The sequence below is a fragment of the Gadus chalcogrammus genome, chromosome 8 (genome assembly GCF_026213295.1).
Source record: "Gadus chalcogrammus isolate NIFS_2021 chromosome 8, NIFS_Gcha_1.0, whole genome shotgun sequence".
Lineage (NCBI taxonomy): Eukaryota > Metazoa > Chordata > Actinopteri > Gadiformes > Gadidae > Gadus > Gadus chalcogrammus.
Window position 1 is genome coordinate 25,775,346 of NC_079419.1, and position 18,778 is coordinate 25,794,123.

An 18,778-nucleotide genomic window follows, 5' to 3' on the forward strand; every position below is an offset into this window, starting at 1 on the left:
CCGGTGTAAAATGGATTTGGGATATGTTTTGTATGATAACGAGTTGAAACGTTCATTTTGGAGCACAAAAAACGCATATAGACGCTTTCTTCAGTTGGCTGTTTTTAGCAGATTCTATCAAAATGCTATAAACTCGGAACGAAGGGGGCAGTGATTATTGTAAAAACTAAATCGCTATTTTAAACCACTGAAAAGGCCATAAATAGCCCGACACTTCTTTGGTAGTATAATAAGGGTCTTAACATGTAAAACAAGGCATTGAGAACTCTGTAAGTGTACAGATTGTTTATTAAAAATGACATTTTGTACACACAATACCATCAGTAGATCACCCGTCAACGCCATTTTGTTTTCAAGACTCGATAGGTAGATTGACGAACACATACTGATGGTATTGTGTGTATAAAATGTCCTTTTTAATAAACAATCTGTACACTTACAGAGTTCTCAATGCCTCTTTTTATATGTTAAGACCCTTATTATACTACCAAAGAAGTGTCAGGCTACTTTTTGCCTTTTATATGGTTAAAATAGTGATCTAGTTTTTACCATAACCACTGCCCCCATTTTTCCAAGTTTATGGCGTTTTGATAGAATCGGCTAAAAACAGCCAACTGAAGAAAGCGTCTACATGCGGTTTTTGTGCTCCAAAACGAACGTTTCAACTCGTTATCATACAAAACATATCCCAAATCCATTTAACACCGGAATTACCCTTTAAGACGTAACTCAATTGATTTTCAACCGTTTATCTTCATTCAAACCATTAAACAACAACATTTCGCCATTCTCTTAAGCCCAGTTCAGACCAAAGATTCACCTTGCAACGGCTTGCAACGAGACGGTTTTAGAACGTCGCAGGGGCGGTGTGAACGGGTCGTTGCAAGCCGTTGCAAGGAGTTGCAAGGAGTGGCCAGAGATTGAACATGTCAAATCGCAAGGTCAAGTTTTAGAACGCGGCGATTTAACTATTCCTCTTCAGCCAATCACAGCACAGAACAACTTGTACGTCACGGCCTTACTCCGTCCCGGTACCGTACTGTCCACTCCAGCATAAAAAGATCAGAAGATGGCAGACTTCTGGTCCGAGGAGAGGGAGGAGAACTTAATTCGGTAATTAAATTCGGTTGAATTGCAGTCCCGGTAATTTGTGTTCGTCTTCTTAATTAAAGGCCTCACCAGATCCTCCAGATGATGGAATAGGACCGGGGACAGGCGTGTAAAATTGGTGAAAGCTGACATATCCCCGATTTCCAGCTCTCTACACAGAACAGATTGGCGTAGGCACCCTGTTTCTGCCGCTGAAGTACCCAACTGCGGCTCCATATTCTTGGCTTTACAACTCGCCGTCTCTCCTTTTCATGATTAAAGCCACAGCAAAAACTGCGACCATTTCACTCTCACTAACATAATTAGGCCTGTTTATAATTAAGTTATCCATCTCCAATTAGTAGTTGGGCCGATGGTGAACAAAGACAGATCAAACTGAAATTCAACAAACGGAAAATGCAATGTATCCAACAACGGGTAATCAAAACTAACTAAGCTCCAGCTATTTACTCCAATGCAGATGTAGTGGAAAATGACAAAACACAGTAACTCTAGCCTACTCTCAAGTAAAATAAAAATAAAACTAATTGCAAACCAAACTAATCTAACCTAACCTACGCAAATGATGATGTTGCGGCTCTCAGCTGTGCCAGAGCGTTCACAGTTGCTATGGAAACCACCTAGCGTCGCAGCCCGTTGCAGCGTGTTGCAGCCAGTGTGAACGGCCCAGTTTTAGAACGTCACAGCCCGTCTCGTCGCAAGGAGTTGCCAGTTGCAAGCCGTTGCAAGGTGAATCTTTGGTCTGAACTGGGCTTTAAAGAGACACACATACACACACGCAATGTCTCCGCCATTCTCTTAAGACACACACACAAACACACACACACAGCTTTATTCCAATTCGATTTTAACATTTTGAACTGTGTTCAAATATCTCACTTGATTAAAGCTATTCAACATGTCTACTGCCTACTACTACTCCTACTACTACCATTACTACTCCTACCAATACTACTACTCATATCAATACAACTACTACAATTGCTACTACTACTTCAGCTACTACTACTACTTCAGCTACTACTACTACTTCTTCAGCTACCACTACTTCAGCTACTACTACTTCAGCTGCAACTACTACTTCAGCTACTAACTACTAGTGATGTTACGTTTTGCGTCGAGGCATCGAGGCGTGTGTCGAGTATCTCGGCTCCTCCCCCAGCGAAGCTCCGCTTCGAGTAGGATTCACGTTGGCGAAATGACGTAGGGTGTGACGTTCGAGGCTTCGCCTCGGACTTCTGCTTCGAAATATGGGTTCAGTATTGGCGGGAGATTTCGACTATAAAGATGTCCCGTATACGATCACAACCTTGTGGTATATTCAATATACCACTAGTCTGTGATCGTAGTAGTTTGAGCATTGCATTTTCTGTAGTATCAATCGAAACATCACGTTCATTATTCATCATGGAGTTTGCCAAGAAGAGAAGGTTTTCCCCTGTTTGGGAGCATTTTCATCTAGTTGCTCCCAATAAGGTTTCAATAACCACTGTCCAGAACACTTTAATGGCTATTAAATTAATAAGTCCTTCTCAGTTATCATGCAGTGTGGGTCGGCTTAGCTCAGGAGGTAGAGCAGTTGACTTGTAACCAGTAGGTTGCTAGTTCAATCCCCAGCTCCTCCTAGCTCAGTGTTGTTGTGAACTTGTGACCCTGTCACTTTGCTCCTGACAGCTGACTGTCGCCTTGCATGTGTGACTCTGCCGTCGATGTGTCAATGTGTGTATTTACCGAAGTAAGTCGCTTTGGATAAAAGCGTCTGTTAAGACACACTTTTGCCAAATGATTTATTTTCTAGCATGTGCTCTGTGCCATTTTATGAATGTCACACTCACACACATGTATCATTGAAATGACTTCAATTCTCAAATGATTTAATGTTGTATCGGCACACGAAGCAAAAATCACATTTTGGGTTGGGTTGTCATAATTTCATTCACCACTAGATGTCCCTAGCGTACTCATTTGAAGCTTCGAGCACGAACCACTTTGGTGGTTCATCTGGCTTTGAGGCTTTGACGTTTCATGAGGCATCATCTCGGCACCACTACTAACTACTACTTCAGCTACTAACTACTACTTCAGCTACTAACTACTACTTCAGCTGCTACTACTATTACTTCAGCTACTACTTCTTCAGCTGCTACTACTTATATTTCTACTACTTCTACTTCAGCTGCTACTACTACTATTACTTTCATATTCTATTAATTTTACATTTCTTTCTATTCAGCAATTGTTTGCGCCTGTCATTCAGCCGTCAGCATTCACACTCGTTTTCTGCAGGAAATGCAACTTCTAGTTATTTTTATTTTTTATTCTTTTCGTTAGCAATATAAGTTGGCTACTTTGTTTTACTCTATTGGTAGATGGCCAAAGCTGCGTTATCGGAAGTGAATCAGTGGTATTGGCATATCCCTTCTAAATGATTTATTTATTTGTGGTGATTTGAATAATTTCTATTAACACACAGGCAATGGCTTCGCCATTCTCTTAAAGAGTCACACATACACATACGCAATGTCTCCGCCATTCTCTTAAGACACACACCCACACACACACACACACACACACACTCACAGCTTTATTCCAATTCGATTTTAACATTTTGAACTGTGTTCAATTATCTCACTTGATTAAAGCTATTCAACATTTCTACTGCCTACTACTACTCCTACCACTACTACTACTACTACTACTACTCCTACCACTACTACTACTAGTACAACTACTACCAATACTACAACTACCATTACTACTACTCCTATCAATACAACTACTACAATTGCTACTACTACTTCAGCTACTAACTACTACTTCAGCTACTAACTACTACTTCAGCTACTACTACTATTACTTCAGCTACTACTTCTTCAACTACTACTACTTCAGCTATTACTACTTCTACTTCAGCTACTACTTCTACTTCAGCTGCTACTACTACTATTACTTTCATATTCTGTTAATTTTGCATTTCTTCATTTTCAGCAATGCTTTGCGCTTGTCATTCAGCCGTCAGCATTCACACTCGTTTTCTGCAGGAAATGCAATTTCTAGTTATTATTTTAATTTTTTATGCTTTTCGTTAGAGGAAAACAAAGTATCTGACTTATATTGCTATCGGTAGATAGCCAAAGCTGCGGTATCGGAAGTGAATAAGTGGTATCGGCATATCCCATCTAAATGATTTATTTATTTGTGGTGATTTGAACAATTTATATTAATATTAAAGCTATTGAAGCAGATTTTAAGTCTCATTTGAGTCTCATCACAGTATCTCTACACCCCAAACTGTCAGCATGTCGGTCACCCAGGCCATGGAATGGCTGATCGAACATGTCGACGACCCCTCGGTGGACACTCCTCTCCCGGGCCACGAGACGTCAGGGGCTGCAGGGGCTGCGGCCACGGCCCCAGCGGGTCCCTCTCTCGTCGGCCCCGCCTCGCTGTCCGGGGTGCTTCAGCTCCGGAGCATCCGCCAGGCCTCCACAGAGGAGAGCAGCAGGCAGGACGAGCTCACCGAGATCTTCAAGCGGATCCGCAGGAAACGAGAGTTCAGGCCGGACTCCAGGGTTGGCGATGTCTCTTTGCCTCTCTCTCACTCAGTTTCTATTTAGCTCTAGGTTTCTGTCTAGCTCTTTCTCATGACAATTTATTTTTCTTATTTTTGTCTAGCAGTGATCGGAGATCTTCTCATCAGTATCAAAACTTTATTGCTTCAGAGCCGGCCTTGTGATCTGACACAAAACAAATGGGACCTTTTGGAATCTCATGGTGGTTGTCACTGCTTTGTAGTAATACAGTATTTGTAAAGGTGTTTGTGTCTTTGTGTATATCTGTTTTTATCCCTGCAGGCAGTGATTGCCCTGATGGAGATGGGCTTTGAGGAGAAGGAGGTGGTGGATGCTCTGAGGGTGAACAACAACCAGCAGGATGCTGCCGTACGTTAAATGGATAGTCAGTTTTTTTGCACTTTAAGCCTTATTTTTAGGTTGTTTACAATGAAATAAATCGGTTCAGGTGCTGTTAGTCTGTGTTTGGACAAGTTTAGTTCTTTTTTCTAGCCCGTCAGATCCCACTGTACAGGTCGATGGGCATGAAACATTGGTCCTAAAGCAACATTAAACGTTCGTTTGCAAAGCGAAAGTATTCGGTATTAGTCCTCCGCCGGAATTGGAAAAGGGATTGTTTTCGTCCTGTTTGTAGGTGTTAAGCGCACATAACACCGCTGCAATAAAAAACTACAAACAGGATGAAACAATCCCTTTTCCGGTTCCGGTGGCGGACTTATACTGACACTTTCGAGGCTTCCTTTAGAAATGAGTGGCTACAACAAAATTACTAATAAAACCTGCTGGAACAATACTTTGCTCTGATTTTTTTTGTCTAACATAACTTACACCAGTTACCAATCTGATTTTCACAGCTTTTAAAACAAACGTTTAATGTTTTAGGGCTGATGTTTCATGCACATCAACCTGTACAGTGTGATCTGACGGGGGCTAGAAAAAAAACGAAACTTCTCCAAACACAGACTTTCGGCAACGTTAGCACCTGAACCAATCGATTTAATCGTAAACAACCTGAAAAAAACAGACTATCCCTTTAATCATAATGTTACCAACCATCAGTTACACATCCAAATCCAAGATGATTTGTATTTCTTTATAGATATTTGTTCTTGCCTTTTTGTGCGTGGGTTGAAGAGACCTGTAGCCCAGCACCACAGGTGGGAATCAAACCTGCGCTGTTGGGCGCATTGCTAACTAAGTTGGAAGAGGTGGATTGAGCAACCGAGAGGACCACTCAAGGGGATTTTTAAGGAAACAATGAATTGTGTTATTTCAGCAGCCTCAATGCTGTAGTGATACGAGTTGCGGGGGTTTCTCTGTGTTCCAGTGCGAGTGGTTGCTGGGAGACCGGAAGCCCTCCCCCGAGGACCTGGACAAGGGCATCGACACCAACAGCCTCCTGTTCCAGGCCATCCTGGAGAACCCAGTCGTCCAGCTGGGCCTCACCAACCCCAAGACTCTTCTGGGTAACCTCTAATCCAGTCAACCAAATGTGGGCACTGTCTCCACATGAACCGGTCTTACCCACAAACAGTCTCTTCTGGCTTCACCAAAACATCCCTTAGCAATCTTATTGGTCCGAATCGTTGTGCCGAATATGCCTAAGAGCCTTAAGCGTGTGAGCGTGCCCTCACTACACATTAAAACCATAGCAGTAGCACCTTGATCTTAGTGGTAGGACATGGTTGAGTGAAGTACTTGTATGGCAATTCACTGTCTTATTCAACAAAACTTTTGCAAACTCTGTAATATGCACATTGATGCTTCAAAGCCGAAGTTCTAAATGCTATTTTCTTCTATGTTTACATTCATGTCGACGGCGCACTTACGGTAAATGCTCTTCAGCCGAATCGATTCAACCAATTCATATTCACCTATGATATTGGTACATGATGTTTAAGTGAAAACAGGAGGGACGGTACAGTAGGGCTGGGCGATTAATCGAATTTTGATCGGCAATTCGATTTTAGCGTCAACCGATCACAAAACGAATGTATATATATATGTTTTGGATACAGCTGGATACATATCTGTACATTATTTTAGATTTTAAAAAAAAATTGACCATTTTGTGTTTTTTTAAGGTGAAATTTCAAAGTTCTCAGTTACAAAGTGTTTTTTGGGAGAAACATGCTGACTAAATACATAATTTTTTCAAACTCAATAATGATCATTTCAATAATAGTGATTTCATTATTGACCAAAATAATCGTGATTATGATTTTTTTTTTTTTCATAATCGATCAGCCCTACGGTCTTTTATTAAAACATGACTCGTGTATGACATTCACCAATGTCCCTTTTGAAGACAGAGGTCTTTAAAGAAGCCTGTTGTGTGTGTGTGTGTGTTTTCAGCGTTCGAAGACATGCTAGAAAATCCTCTGAACAGCACGCAATGGATGAATGATCCAGAGACTGGCCCGGTCATGCTCCAAATCTCCAGAATCTTCCAGACCCTAAATCGTACATAGTGTGTGTGTGTGTGTGTGTGTGTGTGTGTGTGTGTGTGTGTGTGTGTGTGTGTGTGTGTGTGTGTGTGTGTGTGTGTGTGTGTGTGTGTGTGTGTGTGTGTGTGTGTGTGTGTGTGTGTGTGTGTGTGTGTGTGTGAGTGATGGGAGGAGGTATTGGTTTGCCTTGAAAAGTGAAAGCCCTAGGTTTGGATTGACAAATGTTACGCATATTGTCTATTTATGACATTTACAGACAAAGCCCTTTTAAAATTAAATGTTACCTTGAACTTTATTATTAAGATCTCAATAACTGAAATTTAGTAAGTTGTTTTTACATTTTAATAAGAACTTTATAGTTAGGATGGACATGATTTATTTTATATAATTTCTCCATGTGTGAAAATAATAGATTTTTAGGCATCAATTCAATGTTTACACTTCTGAAAACTTTTTTTGTATGTTTTGCAACATTTAAAATTCAATGTTTCTGGCTGTTAAATTTCTTCAGCAATGAATGTTATATTTTTGAAGAGGGAGGGATGCTCTTAATTCGAGTTTCTCTGGCCTTGTTAAAGAAGCGTGATTGTCCGTGATCATTGAATATGGGTTTGTGACACATTACCGCTAGAAGTTCAGCTTTGAGGGCCTGCCTGCCTCGTTACTGTAAATCACACTTGTATCGATTTTACAACATTTCAACAATTGTCCTTGTGCAAATTTGAAAATATTTATTTAATATTTTGCCTTTCAAAGAAGAATATACACTGTCTATTTGCGTCCGTCATATTTCTACAAACATCGTATTAAGGAGAGCTGTCTGCTCTTGAAAATTATGTTTCTCTCATCTAGAACTTTACTGTTTTTCACTTCAGCACTTGAAGAACAGACACTCCATCTCCTTTTGTAGAACACATCACACATGCTGGAATATTATATTTCAAAAGACCTCACCTAAGCATAAGACCTTTGCAAATGAGCGTTTCATTAAACGTTATTTGATGCTTCGTCACTTCTACCAGAAACAAGGCAACACATTGATTTATAGTTAGTCATGCAAACACAATTAGTTGTGACATATGAAATGGTCCTCATTTTTTATAAGAGCCAAAAAGATGAATACTCCTCATCCTCATCATCCTCCTCATCGTCATCCGCTTATCCGGGGTCGGGTCGCGGGGGGAGCAGCTCAAGCGGGGGCCCCAGACTTCCCTTTCCCGGGCCACATTGACCAGCTCTGACGGGGGGATCCCGAGGCGTTCCCAGGCCAGTGTTGAGATATAATCTCTCCACCTAGTCCTTGGTCTTCCCCGAGGTCTCCTCCCCACTGGACGTGCCTGAAACACCTCCCAAGGAAGGCGGAAGATGAATACTGTCAAACCAAAACCAAAATTCACTTGCCTTGTCGTTATTTGTCCTATAAAACCACATCCCAGGTTTCTGTTGAATTAGTCAGGCAGATAGGTTTAACAATTGTGGGATTACACGTACAAGCATGAAATTTGGCACAATTATATGTAATAGTCTAATGAATAATTCCAGATATGGAGCCACCAGGAAAACGTCCTATGGTAGCCATGGCGGCCATTTTACAAAATGGCCGTTTTGACTGCAATTATGTTTTACCTAACGACACAAATGCTTCATTATGTTCTAATGAAATTACTCTAGATACACATATATGCCATAATTGTATTCTCCAAATGACCACAATTTGCATTTGTGTTGCAAGCAATGTCAATTAATCCACCAAGGAGCGTAATAAGTGCTGCCTCAAACATTTTCTGAGCCTCTGTTCAGGACTAAAATTCAGGACTACATGTTTCCAGTGAAAAACAAAATTAACTAGTTCACAGGTAAGTATATAATTATTTTAGGTAAACTACTATGAAATGAAAACAGGTGGTTCTGAACATTTAATATTAGTGATAGTGACATTATTAAACAATAAAGCACTGTTAAGGTAAGTTACAAGATAGTTCCAGTTCGATCTTGTTTATACGTCACAATTTTCTCCACCACACTGGCACAAAGCAGTACATTTCAAGCCAGCTTATTTGCACTTGCATCGTCCCTTGCAACCCTTTTTGCAGTTACAACAAATCAGTTGCCTTGATGAAGTGTTGGCTTCAGGAAGCGTGGACCACAGGGGTTTCCAGTTTTGGGGATCGATCCATCCCCAATCCCCAGGTGAGGGCAGATCCATAACAACCTTGAGCATGTTTCCCCAGCAGTGCCCACCCGTGTACACAGCCCTCTTGATTTGTTGGACCAGGACTCCTCTGGTAGGGGGAATGGCTTTCATGGTTCGTCCTTTCTTCGACAAGAGTGCCTGTCGAGCTTCGTCTATGTTGAGGAGATTGCTGGTGCAATCGTAGAGAAGAATGGTGAACTGCTCAAGCACTGCCACCATGTCAGAGATGTCTGCTGTCCCCGTGGAAAGATCAACTAAGTCTGGTGTCAATTCGTCAAATACTTTCCAGGTATCCCAGGCTATCTTCTTTCCCCTGTTGTATTAAATGACGACACTGTCACACCCTGTGTAAGCATGAAACATCGGGAGGCCCTGTGACTTATCTGGTCCGAGGAATGCTGCAATTTCACTTCACATCTGAACCATTCGTGGTGACGATCTGCTTATCTGATACAAGATGTGTTTTGTCAAGAAGGCAAACAGTTCTGTTTTGTTTGCATCAATTCTCAGGAACTGCTGCCAATTTCCTGGTAGAACAGTGGATCCGTCAACTCTCCTTGAAATGCCTTTCACACGTTTGTCCCTGGCTTGAGATTTCAGGCTGTTGTTACAGTACTGGTCCCAGACTATATCCACACGACAGGCTCTTTGCAAGTGACCTTGTATGTATTTTGCAAGAATACTTTCAGTGCATAATCAATGGTTTTGGCAGCATCTGGTTTCAGAAAGTTGACCAACACTGCCCCGTCAAGGATAGTGACGTCAGTATCTGGTTTTGGACCATCACCTCTGACCTCTGCGCAACTCTCTAGACACACCAATAGATCTGATTTGGTTCCCAGTCGTAACTTCCCAAGCTGAGATATTGACGGGGGATATGCTTGGTTTTCATGGCGGAAAAATTCTTCCAGATCACCATCTCGTGTTTGAAATGCGATGTAGAGTCTTGAGAATAAAGAGCAGTCACTCTTTAGCGAAGTAACTTGCAAACTTTTCTTGGATTTCTCTCTTTGACGATCGACTAAACAATGGCAGTTTATTCTCCTTTATTGGCTCAGTAAGAGGTACGGTTCGCTCCAGTAGACGGTCGGCTACGAAGGTCTTGTACTGTTTCTTACCTATCTCCTCAGCCTGTTGAACAGTAGAAACAACAGTTGGGTCAGCAATGTCTCTTGTGTCCAGTCGCACTAAGTCTGTACTCTCTTCTAGGAAGGGGTTTCCCATTTCTTCTATTACTTCAACCAGACGTTTGACTTGTTGAGTAAAGATAACCTGTGAACTCTTTGTTTGCTCATGGTGGCGTGTGTCTTGATCCATCCGTATTTTCCTTCCCTCCATGGGTGCTTCAAACTCGGTAGTCATTCTGACCAGTTCCGGCCCAGCCACCATACATCTTCTAAGAGCATTTGGAGTTTGAGTGAGTCCAACAGCACCACCGTCACTCTTCACAGCCGCATAATTTTGCTCATGAGCCTGGTCAATGGCCATGGATGAGAACACTCGTTTTGTCTTGTGAACTGTGAATTTGCCATTGGTGAATTCAGTAGCAATCTCTGGGTGTGACTTGCTAAGACTCATCATGTCTCGAATGTGGACAGGCACCCATTATGCATAGTTGGTGTGGTCCATGCTGAAAAACCATGGTGCAAGCTGTGTGAGGCTGTCAATGTACAGGGGGAAGTCTGCTGTCCTCAGTGACTTGACAAACGTTAAGAGGAGGAGTGCCAGTTGAAGAGTGCCAGAATTTGAACTGTGGCACATCTTGAATTCTTTGACCACACCAGTCATCAAAGGATTCAGGTTGGCTTTCAGACTCCAGAGACTCTGTGTAATGAGCATAAGACTTTGTTAGTTGGATATATAAGCTGCTTGCTGTGCATGTCTGGTTCTTGTAACATGAGATGCCTTCAGAAATAAATTTGCAGTTCCAGGAGAAGCAACTCTGGCCTGAACCAAGGCTTCCACCCAGCCAGCATCTTCCAGCCAGTCTCCGATCACTTTTAGTCCAGCCATCTCTTTATACAATCCTCTGAAGATGATGCCGAAAAGATCTTCCCCGTACGTTGATGGCCAAGTCCACTGTATCTGTTTGGAGATGGTGTAGAGAGGTTGATCCACAGTGATCACTGGTGTCTGTCCTGGGTTGACTTCCATCACAGCTTGTTTAATCACATCCATGGAGTGCCGTATCATACCAACAGACTTGGAGTCGTCCGGAAAGAGGGGAAGTAGTGCTGTGATCGCCGGCAGATTATCTTGTCCTGACTCCTTACTGGCATGGTAGGCTGCCCATGATAAGTTACTGTCACTTTGTGGAATTTCTAGATACCTCTGTTTCACAGTATCCAGCCATCTATAAGTTAAGCAAGTACATTACAATTGTAAGAAAACAATCAAACATTTACTCATGGTAAAACAATAATGTTATTGCATCAGGTTCTTAGACATGGTATCATCTTAAAATATAAAAGGTACGGACCCATACTCTTGGTGCAATGCCTGGATGATCTCCTACTCATCACTCTTCAATGGACCATAAGCCTTTGGGAGTGGAGGATTATTGACAGGATGGGTACTTTATAATACCGGACTCGTTCGCTTCTTCACTAGACACACGCGCTACCGCTCGCTCTCCTCGCTCGTCCACTCACTCACACACGCATACGCACACTGCCATTCTCGCGCATACACATATGCTACTCGTAACACTATGCCTCGTTATTGCGACGTTCATGTTTTTCCTCATCGATTGAAAGTTAGGCTATTAAACATGTTGCATTCTATACGGCCTGATTATGTCATTATTTAAGCTACATAGCCTAATAAGAAGCGCTAATAAGGATATTTGAATAAACCAACCAAACAGTTAAAGGGGCCCTATTATGCCTACCAGCAAAAAGCATCCTCCAACTGCAATCTTTGGTTATTTCTTTATCAATTTAGCTATACTTTAATAGTATTCTTTCGGTTCAAATCTGTTCAGTGTTCCAAATTATTTGTTATTAAATGTTACATTAAGATAATTGGTATTTAAGTGTTGTTTAAATAAAATGCTTTTTAAATTTAAAAGAATCGTGGGATGTATCGAACCGTGGGTCAAAAATCGTGATACAAACCGAATCGTGAATTTGTGTATCGTTACAGCCCTAGTAGATGCCCATCCCACGTAGATGGGCAATGGGGTTTCTCTGTCTTTGTGGTGACGCACAGTAGTACTACCCGCTCTGCGACGGATAGAGCTATTGTACTGCAACAACTGGGCTGTGCTGAGGGTTGCTTTGGGTAAACCATCACCTGATTGAGACTTGATGTTGGGGCCATCGAGGATCATGGCCACCAAAGACAACAGTGACTGAGGTACTGATTTTACTTGGCAGTCCTCATCAAAAGAACCTGTGAATGTAGCTTCAGTTACGAACATATCTCTCCGTACTATCTTCGCTGCCCTTGCAAGACATATGGCTTCGTCATCGTAGTCTTCTTTGCAGACTTTACGGAGGGCAGGTCCTACATCTTTATCAAATGCAAGTAGTATATCACACCCTTCCTTATGAGCCGTAAGGTCTGGGAATTGGGCCAGGATGCGATTTTTTTAACTCTGTGCTATGTGGTCTGACATGCTGCTCCACTCCAAGTTGGTCTAGACGATTAGAATAAAGTTTGACGAGATCTGCAAGTTTAAAGACAGGGGCATGCTCTTCATCCATTCTTGTTTCATCGATAAATGACAGCAACTCGGCTAGTGCAATCCCATGGTTGACTTTATCAGTTGTGTCCATCTTCTGTTTATCTTGTAATGATGTAGCTTTGTTGTCAAGTGAAACGAGACACCTTGGATGATATTTAGCATCTTGTGTGACCATGTCCCCAGCACTCAATTTTGCAAGTTGCCTCTCATCCTGCAGCTCTAATGCACATCTTCGTACGCGGGAGTCTAGACGAAAAGTTGAAGCCTCACGGAGTGATTCGGAAGTCGACGCGTCTTCGCATAAAAAACAGACATCCGATGCTGGCACTTCATGATGAGCGACTTGACGAGTGTATTTCTTGGATGTAGTAGCATCAGGGTCGCAATCCTTTGTGCATTTTCCTTTTTTCTGCTTGTTGTCATTTTGTATTATTGAATTTTGAATGGCAGGAATTGTGCCACCTGGCATTGTTCTCATGAAATGTAGCTTCAATGCCATTTCCGTCATCAAGGCGTCCTAATTCTAGCGGCATCGGTAATTCGTGAAGTTCATTGAAACGTCTGATTCTGGAGCCAATGGTAGAATAACCAACTCCAACATCGTGCCGTTTTGATTGTGTTTGGCATTGCAAACGCTCTGGTGTGATTGTTTTGCACAAAACACACTTGTTCCAATCCGTCTGTACCGGCGCCTTTGATGGTCCAGGTTGCAGTGGATCCACTAGCTGATAACTGTTGGACACGTCTCCATTCCCAACACCTACAAGCAACTAACCACCACCTCTACAACTACTGCGATCTGCGATCTGGCGCAGGCACAGAGAACCCCTTCACGCTTGTTCCTTCTCGCTCTCTCCCTCTCAAAAGTTGTACACGACCCATGTGCTGTTCTTGGCAATTATTTCCATGAGCTTTCAGTAGGCTAATGCAAAAATGTAAAAGGATTAAAAGTTAATGAATTCATTGAAAACAAAGTGTTTGATTTCTTCTGTTCTTCATTTTTCAACTGAGTAAAGATAAAGCAGAAGACCGAGTGCAGTACACGACTGTTAAAATAATAGCACATGAGGACATTTGTATAAGGAATTTAATGAAGAGAATCCCTTAAATTAGTGTTGGGGGCCAAATGTAAGACTCGCAAGCTCACAAGTAGTATCCCCCCTAAACTTTAAAAATCCCTCCTATGTGGAGCTCTTAAGGGGGGAATCCCCCCATTTTGAAATTTTTAACTTAAGCCCTGAAGTTGTGATCATTTGGTGATTGAAATGATAGCCTATGTACGTATCTAGAGTAATTTCATAAGAACATAATGAAGCATTTGTGTTGTCTGGTAAAACATATTTGCGGTCAAAACGTCCTATGGTAGCCATGGCTACCATAGGACGGAATTATTCATCAGACTATTATATATGATGCTTGTAAATATAAACCCACAATTCTTATGTATGGATGCACCTATCTGCCTGACTAAATTGGTTCCTGAGTAACATTGACTTATAAACTAATTTGTTACTATTAAACTATTTTATCTGGTCAAGGATATTACATCTGGTAAGGTTTATTTTATTTCACTTTAAAATTGGTAAGTGGCATGATTGTTTTTTTTGCCATGCATTTGGTTGTTTTTAATTCAGTATTTGACAGTATTGTGACATTCTGCTCAGCGAGACAGATTGTTTTTATAGCAAATTATATTTTGCCCATAAATGTCTCCTTGGTCCTCTTTACCACACCACTACATACAGTACTTTAATGTTTAAACATATAGATGTTTATGAAGGATTGGATTATTGGCCTGAACATTGTATTGGTAAATGTGTTGTGTTCAAGCTAAATTATTCATGTTAGAACAATATGAACAAACCTGGGAGTGGATCAACAATGTGTAAAAATAACAGCTTATGGAGCTTTATGGAATTAACAGACATATTAGAGGGGTGCTTTGAGAGGACCAAATTAATTGTAGCTATTTTTATGTGAAATGTCAATGTATTATACAGTGTAAGGGCTTCCTTTGACACCTGCAGTAAGGGATCACCGGGAGCTAGTAGTGTAGTTTTTCTGTTAATATAACACCGAGATTGTTCATATTTGAAAATGTGTCAGTAAGCAAACATCAGCATGGCTGACAGTTGTGGCAGGGTGGTGTTAGACATGCTAATGCATCCTTTTAATCTCTGCTTACACGCAGCAGTCCCCCATTAACCAACAATTTATGCAATAAACCCCTTTCAGCTTGGTCATTAAAGTCTTTCACCCTGGTCAGTACCCCTCTCTCATGGCCACACAGTTGTCACTACATTCAAATGATGGTGGTAGAATTCTCTGAATTCTGACCATTTGTATTTGATGAAATGTACTGTGAAGTCAATAAATAGTTCAAATATATAGTTTTTTTCTTTGAAAATAAGGAAGTCAGATTTGTAAATGATTGTGTACAATTAACTGATGAAAAAACATAACCCACTACCATTCATGGTCAATCAAGGGGAATACCAGCAGAGTAATCTTTCTTTTTTTTCCTTGCCCTTCACAGAATGGACACCATATTCGTTTTAGTTTGTACATAGGTTAAAGACTAAGAACATGGCCACTTTGCCATTTCCGCTAAAGCCAAGACAGACCAAAGGTTTACCTTTGTAAATACGAACCTGTAGGCGTGGCTTATTTACCATTCCGCCCACACCCAGTGGCGGCGCCAGAAATAATTTGTTGCAGTTGCTTAACAGTTGCTGTATGAATTCAAGAGGTTGCTGGTCAAAAAAAAAAAACTTGATCAAAACACCTGAATTTGAAAATAGCCCAGCGGCATGCACACATGCACACACACGACATATAACAAACAACATAGTTCTCTCAATCAACAGCCCGTCAGCAGTCCCCCAACTACAAGGTTAGCTGTCCTGTCAATAGTGGTGAATTGCACATCTCAGACCCACCGTCGCCACGGTACATTCCAAGCATTCACATTAGTTGCGCGATACGTCTCAAATGTAGGCCTACGTGGAACATTAATACAATAGTTGCTATTATTGTTGATACTATTATACTTCATAATACTTCTATTAAGGGCGGATCATACCAGGCTACGATAAACCCATCCTTTGGCATGAGCCAAACCTAGAATCTAGTTCTACTTCAAAACAAAATCACATGGGCCCCAAGTCAATATGCTGCCTGCGACGGCAAACTTAATAACCAAACGGCCTACCTTAAATCGATGTCTTGATCACAGCAGGACGCAATATTCCACTTTAATCCATACGGTTTAACACACCAACATTGCTAGCAAGCATGTGCTAACATTGTATTGCTAATTCAGAACTGTGTAGGCTACAATATTTTCTTCCGTTTCTTCAGACAACCCACATCCAAAATGTGTCATGCTATGCATAAATATATAAGCCTATGCTAATTATATTATTTTAACTAAAAGGAGGTACCGTATTACAACAAATTAAATATATCAAGACACATCGTGTGATTCACAACGCAAAATGAAAAAATAACTGTTAGGAGATCTCGCGGGAGTAGACTGGATGACGATCAATCCTGTATTTAAACACCAACTACACACATTACATTACATTTCCATTGGTATTAGAAAATAAAATGGACTAATGCCCCCCCCCCTGTTGAGAAACAACTTCATATATGGCATAGTTTTCCTTGACTGTTAACACCAATGTCACTGAATATCAAACACAATTAATTCTTAACACTCCAATTTCAGTTCTTAAGCACACTTGTTAAAAACACTGACTGTAAACAATTCTCTAAAATGAATTGCCATACTATGTGCACTTCCTCATTACATAGACAAACTAATTTCATACCGGTTTAATATCAGCAATCCCCCCATAAGGCAACACATGCAACAACATGCAACAACGCATGTGATATTGATGAAGATGTGAGTGGATTTAGTGAGAACACACTTTTTTTTTTTTAACACTAAACTATGTAATACAAAAAAACACTTCCATGTTGTTAACAAATACTACAGTAAAGTAGTGCAACTCTTTTCAATCATGTCAGAAAAATATGTCACAGTAAGTGTCCATCGTTACTCTGTGAGTGAGTGAGTGAGTGAGTCAGTGAGTGTGTCAGTGTATGAGTGAGTGAGTCAGTCAGTCAGTCAGTCAGTCAGTCAGTCAGTCAGTCAGTCAGTCAGTCAGTCAGTCAGTCAGTCAGTGGGTGAGTGAGTGTGTCAGTGTATGGGTGCAAAAGATCTCAATTCCACATGGGCTTCGTGGGAAGATAGACACAGTCTTGCTATGCACATCGCCTGGTATTTCTCCTGTGAGTGAGGGAAGAGGAGGACATACAGAGTGTAAGTTAGTAAAAGCCCAATAAAACATAGATACGTGTTCATTGTTGTGTAAAAGTGTCCACAAGTGAATAGACTACGGGCTACTTACATAGTTATAACATCAATTTCTGCTTAATAATACAGTATAACTGTGCCAGGAACGAACACACACACACACACACACACTTTTAAGGTACACCAAATTCATGACAACACTCACTCATAATATGTGTATCAGAATCACTGAGAGTAGAGTCTATCTACCATATATCACAGCAGCACAATGCGCCTGTTGTTGTGGTTCACGGCAAAGGCATCAACGATTGCATCCGCATCCAGTGATCTTGCACTTGCAGCGTTGATGGATAGTAAAGCCAGGTCACTGTTTCTAGAATCTCCTGAACTATTCCTCAAATAATTTTTGACTCGTGCGAGACAAGAAAAGCTTCTTTCACAAGCTGCAGATGACACTGGGACTGTCAGAGATATGCATAAGAGTTTGTTGAAGTCACAGAAGGAGTCCTTGTATGGCTGGAGCAGGGCCAAAAATTCTTGTGTAGTGCCCACAGAGTGTCCTTGCTGTCCTTTAGTTGTGAGCAGGCGGCGTATCTGGTGCAGTTCGGCAGTCAGGTCGTCATGTGTAACCCCATAATGCTGAGCCATTGGCCACAACAAAGTCATGTTGAGAAATGATTTGTGCTTTGGGTTCAGGGCACATGTCCCCTGTAGAACGCCACAGGTTTCTGCAGAAAAACGCCTTCCCAGCTCATTGATCAGTTCATCAAGGACATTGTAGTAACAATGTCTCCTGATATCTTGCAGTGAGGTAAGTGGTTGCCGTTGCCCTGTCTGTGTCTCAATGATGAATTCCTGGAGATGACCAGGAGGCTGTCTTGAACGTGGCTCCTCTCTGAGCTGGGTGTTGATGCCCGTCTTGGCACACAGGGCCTGTGCTTTGTCAGATATGTCTGCTAACGATGTCTCATTTCGCTTTTCTGACAGGGATGCTGAGACAGACTCGACCAGGTCCAGAGCTGATGAATAATCCAGATTTGGGGACTGTAGTGTGTCAGACAGAAATTTGGTGCTACGAAATACATCCTCAAACAGAGTGAGCTGCAGGACGAACTGCCCATCTAACAGTGCCATTATGAACTTGGCTTTTGTCCTCAATCGAGCCCCCTGCTGGCTTATCAAGGCTTGAAGTGTTGCGTGGATGGCAGGCAGGGTTTTTTTTATTGCCAGAAGTGCGGTATATTGGCACGCCCACCTCGTCTCAGATAGAGATTTCAATTCCAGCGGTGGCTTAAGTGGCTCCAATTCTTTTTGTTTCTGCAGAAACACATTGTGCACAATAGAACTGGAAAAAAAATTGTGCAGGATTTGCACAGATGCAAAAAAATCTGCAGCTGTTTGTATTTTGCCTACACAGTCTGTTAAAACTAAATTTAACCT

At 41.5% G+C, this 18,778-nt stretch overlaps 1 protein-coding gene across 2 annotated transcripts in view; it reads left to right on the forward strand.

Annotated features, from left to right (window-relative positions):
- Window positions 1–12,580, forward strand: part of ubac1 (UBA domain containing 1) — a 38,137-nt gene extending 25,557 nt beyond the window's left edge. The window contains exons 7-10 of one of the 2 annotated variants that reach the window (XM_056597490.1): window positions 4,409–4,682; window positions 4,965–5,051; window positions 6,010–6,148; window positions 7,038–12,580. In XM_056597490.1, the coding sequence (XP_056453465.1) occupies window positions 4,409–4,682; window positions 4,965–5,051; window positions 6,010–6,148; window positions 7,038–7,153 (616 nt within the window). In that variant the 3' untranslated portion in view covers window positions 7,154–12,580. The remainder of the gene's footprint in view (window positions 1–4,408; window positions 4,683–4,964; window positions 5,052–6,009; window positions 6,149–7,037) is intronic. The other variant, XM_056597491.1, reaches the window with a different exon arrangement.
- Window positions 12,581–18,778: the final 6,198 nt, after the last annotated feature.